Source organism: Chrysochloris asiatica, unplaced genomic scaffold, assembly GCF_000296735.1.
Source record: "Chrysochloris asiatica unplaced genomic scaffold, ChrAsi1.0 scaffold00003, whole genome shotgun sequence".
Lineage (NCBI taxonomy): Eukaryota > Metazoa > Chordata > Mammalia > Afrosoricida > Chrysochloridae > Chrysochloris > Chrysochloris asiatica.
Window position 1 is genome coordinate 45,969,822 of NW_006408521.1, and position 6,846 is coordinate 45,976,667.

Genomic DNA, 6,846 nt, shown 5'->3' on the forward strand with positions numbered 1-6,846 from the left:
AGCTATGAGAATTAGCTACATACTGCAAACACCCGTCTTGCAGTAACCTCTGGCATTTACCTAAGAAGAAAGTTGAGAAAGGATGAGAAGGTAGGTAGAATGGAAACAGGATCCTTAGGGAGGAAGCAAAATGACTGTTTTTCCAGGGGATTGCAACCACTGAGATGAACTAAAGTGTATGATTTGTTGTAAACCTTCACTCACTTTACAATAAAAACTTTAAAAAGAAGGAAAATAACCATTGAACAAAAGGCCACATATTGCATTATTCTATTTCTCTAACATGTTCAGCATAGGCAAAACAGAAGAAGTACTGGTGTAGTACTATAGGACTGCAAAGTCAGTTTGAATCACAAGGCTGCTGGTTCAAACTCATCAGCCACTTCTTGGAAACCCTACACAGGGTCACTATGAGTTGGAAGGGACAACAATAGAGACAAGGTAATTTCACCATTGCCAAGGGCTAGGGACTGAGAACAGTGAGAAGTGACAACTATTGGGTGCAAAATTTTTTTGAGAAAATGAGAATATTCTGAGATTATATAGTGGTGGTGATGGCACAACTTTGTAAATTTACTAAAAATCAATGAATTATATACACTTTAAATGGTGAATTTTGTTGTATAGAACTTATATCTTAAAATAATAATTATAAAGAAGCATATTTAAGATCACTCCAAAGTAAACAACAACAACAACACCTAGGACCCTTCGATATGCTCTCTACAAGAGACACATCAAAAAGATGGAGGCAGCCTAAATGACCATCGACAGAAGGATGGTTAAACAAAACCTTCATGCATTCACACAGTGTAAAGCTATGCAAAGTTGAAGAGTAATGATGAATCTACAAATTAAATCACAACATGGATGAACCTGGAGGACATTATGCTGAGTGAAATTGGTCAGTCACAAAAGGCCAAATATTGTACGAGACCAACGCTGTAAAAAGTTAAAAGGTTTTCTTGATAAAAGAAAATCAATCTCTGATGGTTACAGGAAGGGCAGGGATGAGGAGGGAAAATTGTTCATGGGCTAGAGGGTAGACACATATTTACATGTGTGATAGGACAAGTGATAAACAACAAGAGGGAGACTAACAGAGTAAAGCTGGTGACACGGAGGAATGCAAGAGTTAAACTGAACAGAGGTAAAAACTGTTAACTGATAGTACATGGAGGGGATTGCAATCATTGTAAAGAAGCAAAGTATATGATTTATTGAATGTAAAACTGATTATCTGGTCTGTAAACCTTCACTCAGTTCACAGTAAAAAGTTAAAAAACAAAAAAGCAAACCTCTGACAGATCTGTTGTTGATGAGGAAGTGCCTTGGAGTCGCTTACGACTCACAGTGACTGTATCGGGTTTCCAAAACTAAATACTTGTGGGAGCAGAAAGCCTCATTTTCTATGTCCGATGGACCTAGGAGTTGATAATTTTTCAAAATGTTTTTTAGACCACTTACGTTACTTTTTTCAACGTATTAGGAGAGACCCCAGTTGCTTTTTCTCTGGTACCATAGTCAGTTAGAAGGTGGGCTGATAAGCAAAAGGGCAGCAGTTTGAAACAGCAGTTTTGCAGTTCTGGAAACCCTCCACAGGATGGCGGTGAGCTAGAACTGACTCCCAGGCACCGAATCTCCTGCTACCACCCACCGAATGATCTTCTTAGTACCACAATGATCTTTTTAGGATTCTGAAATCGTTCTACTATTTTTGTGTTAATGTCATAATTAAAAAAAAGAGGCCCTCAGAAGACCTGGGTTTGCTCCTAATTAGATACATGAGGTTTGTTACGATAGTTCACCTTTCTGGACTTCATTTTATTGTCGTTTATATAATAAGTACTAAGTAGCCCTGAAGCATTTGTTTATTCTAAATAAACGCAATAGAATTCATGATCATACTCTTCTATGCCCTTGTTACCAATTTTTATTTGAGTTTATAGATCTGGCTATCAGTTTTCTAATTTGAAAATACTAACTGCCTCATTCCCCCTGTATCCAACTTAAAAGTTATTTTCGTATTTCCTTTGATCATGTAAATTGCACATCTCTACTCTTTCTCGGGAGTCCTGGTGTGGCGCTGAGGGTTAATGCGCCAGACTGCAAAGCCGTTTGAACTGCAAGGTTGGCTGTTCAAGCTCACCAGCTGCTCCTTGGAAACCCTATACAGGGTCACTATGGGTCGGAACCGACTCAACAGCCTTTAAAACAGCTCTTTCTCTAAGAATCCCTGGTTGTGTGGTGGGCTACAAGTTGGGCTTTAAATTACAAGGTCAGCTCTTGAAATCTACCAGCCACTCTATGGAAGAAAGATGGGGCTTTCTGCTCCCATAGAAATTTACAGTCTCGGAAACCCTATGCAGGGTTGCTAAGTACCGGGAACTGCCAGAAGAATAAACCAATGTGTTGGAATAAGTACAGCAAGAATGCTCTTTAGAATCCAGGATGGTAAGCCTTTGTCTCATACATGTTATCAAGAAGGACTAGTCCCTGGAGAAGGACATCATGCTAGGTAAAGTGGAGGGTAAGCGAAAAGGAGGAAGACCCCGAATGAGATGGATTGGCACAGTAGCAGCAACAATGGTGTCAAGTGTATCAATGATTGTGAGGCTGGCACAGGACTGGGCAGTGATTTCTTCTGTTGTACATCCAGTCGTTATGAGTCGGAACCGACTTGACCACACCTAAAAGCAACAACAACATGAGTCCAAACTGACTCCATGGCACACATCCACCACCACCACTCTGTTGACATCTTTATTAAGACATGGTTGATGCAAACAGCACTAAATACCAAAGGTGTGAGTAGATGTGCTATGAGCTTATAGAAACGTAGGGTCATATTTTCTTTTATTTCTGTAACTTGTTTTTAAATGCCAGTATTTCTAGGGCTTTTTTGTCATAACATTTCAAAATCTCTTTAAGGCCAACCCTTTGCTTCTGGACTAGACTATCCTTAAGCACTTTACTATTCAATATCTTCTGGGACAGAAATTTAACAACCTGTGTCTCACCTTAAGGAAGTTCTTATAGCTAACATAAATTTTGCTTTCTGTAATTTAAGTTGAATTTCTTTTTGTTTTTTCTTTTCTCTGTGGAGATGGGAACAGCCGCAAACTGGAAATGATGCTTTGTTATGAGGACCAGCACTGAAAACTGTGGAAAGGTCATTTGCAGTCTAGCTTCATTTTTATTTTCACTTTTATCTTACAGCTTTCTGACTTTCATTTCAATATTCACGGTCTCAGGAGATGCTATTCTTTAAAACCCAAATGAAATAACAGTTACATATCTAATATTAATGTTCATTATATATATGCTATTTAGAACCAAATGAATTACTAAAAATAAAAAATGAGCTCTCAAAAGCCATTTGAGAGCTTAAGCGGATTTGTGTTTTATTTGATGTAATATGTGGACTGTAGTCATGGGACTTTGTTTTTTCCTGTGGTGTGTAGATTTATCCTATTAGTCATGGTTGTATCCATTTCTTTCTTATAAATTGTAAGAAGGGAAGCTGGTTCTTTAAAATAAACTACCTTGAAGCATATTTCAGTGTGTGTAGTCAAAAACCATGTCTCTGGTCAGTGCACTTTGTTTGACTGCTAAGGTAAAGGTGGTTGGTTTGAACTCACCCTGTGGTCCCATGGGAAAAAAGGCCTGTGATCAATCAGCTTCTATTAAGATTACAGCCAAGAAAACCCTATGGAGAAATTCTGTTCTGTAACCGGGGTTGCCGTGAGTTGGAATCGACTCAGTGACAACCAACATCAGTCAAAAACTTAAGTACAAAAGCTAATAACTGCTAAGTATTAGAGTGGAAAAAGTGAACACATTCTCTATTCTGTTCTAAATTAGCCTATACTCTTTAATTGTGGTAAGACATTATAAAATTATCATCACAAAGCTCTTAAGAGATAGTAATACAAGAGAATGCATGTAAGAAATTTTACTTTGAATTTTAAAGATTAATACAAAAATGTTTTATACTATACAGCTTGGTTCTATTAACTATAGTTCCCTAAAATGTTTAAGTGTTTCATTCGGATTTCAATTTTTTTTTTTCTTTTACTTTGAAGGTTCAACAATTTTCTGAGAAATCTTTCCTGTTACAGCTTTTGAAAACTCATGAAAATGCGTTAGAAAGACAATGCAGTGAAATTATGAACCAAAGAAGTATGTTTCTTCAAACTTTTGTAAGTTGACAGCTACTTACAAAAATCAATTTCACTGATTTGTCAAAAGTATTTAACTATACTTATGTGTACTTTTAGAAAATTATCCATATGCATATTAGCATATAGCCCTGTTCCAATGTGGAAAAGTATTAAGATCTATTTGAAATCACCTGGCATAGTAGTAGAGTTAGAGCTCTGTTGACTGGGATGCAATATAGAAGTTATTCATAATTGTAATAAGTATAAAAGAAACAGTGAAACTGACTTGAGTTTCTCAGGCTTTGAGACCTTAGTTTTTAATGCTTTTCAAAGGCAGAGAGATTCACACTTATGACATATTTATGGGTGGGGTAAGAGGATAGAATTTTTTTTCAATCTTTTTACCTTATGTTAGAGCAACAGAAGGAATAGTTTTAAATGACATTGTCACTTCCTGAATATGACTTATAATTAATTGGCATTTCTTAAAAAGTACAATAATATTTTGGTGATGGCTTTAGTTTTGATTAATATCAGTAGAGGAGTAAAGCATTTTTGTAATAATAATAGGAAGTATAATTTTATTCTTTGGTTCATTTCAAATTATTGCATTTTAAATCACTAAAGAAAAATACTGTTTGTATCTAATATCTATACATGTACTTTCATTTCTGTTTTCCAGGAGGCTACAAAGAAAAAAGCAGAAGACGAGGAGGAAAAATTTATTAAGGAAATTACAGACTTCAATAATAAATATGAAATAACAAAGAATAGAGAGCTTTTGATGAAAGAAAATATCAAGATCGAAGTATCTGACTTAGAAAACCAGGCAAACATTTTGCAAAAGGGTATGATTACACCTGACTTATCTGGCATTAATGAGAAATCATTTATTTTTAATCAATTAATATTCCATAAATTTAACTCTTCAAAAGCAGATTGATATATATTGCATTAGCAATTCTTTTCTTTTTATCTTATTTGTTCAAATAGATATGTATCTTTTGATTTGAACAGCCTCACACTTTTTAAATATAACCAAACATTCAGCCATTCACTCATTAAACATCTGCAAAACTGGGTGGGGACCATGTGTGACTTCCTCTGGCTTCACAAGCAGAAGGAGAAACAAACTCAAAACCAGCCTAAGGCAGATACCTATGATGTGGAGGTCAGATAAGCTGCCACCCTAAAACCTTGCTTACCCTATTTTGGCACCAAGCTTCCCTCCCAAAGCATCCTCTGCTTCACATCTGGGTTCAATAGTCCATTGTAGTGGCCACAGAGAACTCATAACAATACTCATGATTATTGGAGTTATTAAGGAAGTGATGGGGTTACAATTCAGAATCAAAAAGAACTGAGGATGCAACAGTTTCAAATCAGGAATGCCTTGCTCTTGTCTTGGGCTTCTCAGCCATGTGTCCCCTTAGTCTCTGCCCTGGTCAGGTAAATGTTATAAAACTCCTTTAGCCATTAGTAAATGTCCAAAGAGCCCATTTTTGAAGCCAGCCATGTACCCATAGGTACTCAGCTGCTCTGTCTCTCCGTGTCCCCACTTCTGCCCCCGCCTCTGCTGTCATTGCTTTTCTAGGTAGGGATCTCGTGCTCCACTCATGCTTTTCTTTCTTGATGGTCCTGGGATCATCTGTTCCTGCTTCTGATATGACTCCTTTTAAACCTAGCAGGATGGTAAAACTAAGCAATTCAAGCATTAGAGCACTACACACCCTATTTGCATGGTTCCACCCAGTCATTTGATGAGAATTAAAAACACCATGGATAGAAAAAACATATCAAGTGAATTCAAGGTACAACAACATCTATTATGATGTATGATAGACGCTTTGTGGGTCCCAGAAATATAAAAATATAAAAAGGCTATGTATAAGCAGAGCTTCACAGTGCAATGTGATAGAAACTCAAAGTGATACTTCAAGAGATGTTTAGGAAAAATGATGGAACTTTGGTCACTGGGTTTGGACAGAAATAGGGAAAGTCAAGATTTGATCTCGGTCTTTAAACTTTTGAGATTAAGGAGAATGATGGTACTAGGAGGAAAATCAGTGATGGGGTGTTGTTAGGTACCATCAAGTCGATACTGGCTCATAGGGACCCTGTGCACAACAAAACAAAGCACTGCCTAATCCTGAGCCAACCTCACAGTCATTTCTACGTTTGAGCCATGATGCTGCTACTGTGGCAATCCAACCTTGTAGTTCAAACAGCTTTGCAGTCTGGCGCATGAACCCACAGTGCCACACCAGGACTCCTTTTAATCATTGTTGTTGTTAGGTGCCATCAAGTTGGTACCGGCCCATAGCAACCTTATGCACAGCAGAATGAAACACTGCCCCATCCTGGGTCAATCTCACTACTGTTGCCATGCTTGAGTCCATTGATGCTGCCACTTGGCCAATCCATCTCGTTGGGGATCTTACTCTTTTTCTCTGACCCTCCACCTTACCAAACTTGATATTCTTCTCCAGCAACTGGTCCCTCCTGGCAATATGTCCAAAGTATGAGAGATGAAGTTTGGCCATCCTGGTCTCCAAGGAGCACTCTGGCTGCACTTCTTCCAAAACAGATCTATGGGTTCTTTTGGCAGTCCATGGCACTTTCAGTATTCTCCTCCAACCCCATAACTCAAAAGCATCGATTCTTCTACGGTCTTCCTTATTCA

At 37.7% G+C, this 6,846-nt stretch overlaps 1 protein-coding gene across 1 annotated transcript in view; it reads left to right on the forward strand.

The window, feature by feature from the left end:
• The window catches only part of CCDC172 (coiled-coil domain containing 172), a 101,498-nt gene that overhangs the window by 73,871 nt on the left and 20,781 nt on the right, over window positions 1-6,846 (forward strand). Inside the window, exons 3-4 of the mRNA XM_006831490.1 lie at window positions 4,086-4,202; window positions 4,846-5,011. Of these exons, the coding sequence (XP_006831553.1) occupies window positions 4,086-4,202; window positions 4,846-5,011 (283 nt within the window). The remainder of the gene's footprint in view (window positions 1-4,085; window positions 4,203-4,845; window positions 5,012-6,846) is intronic.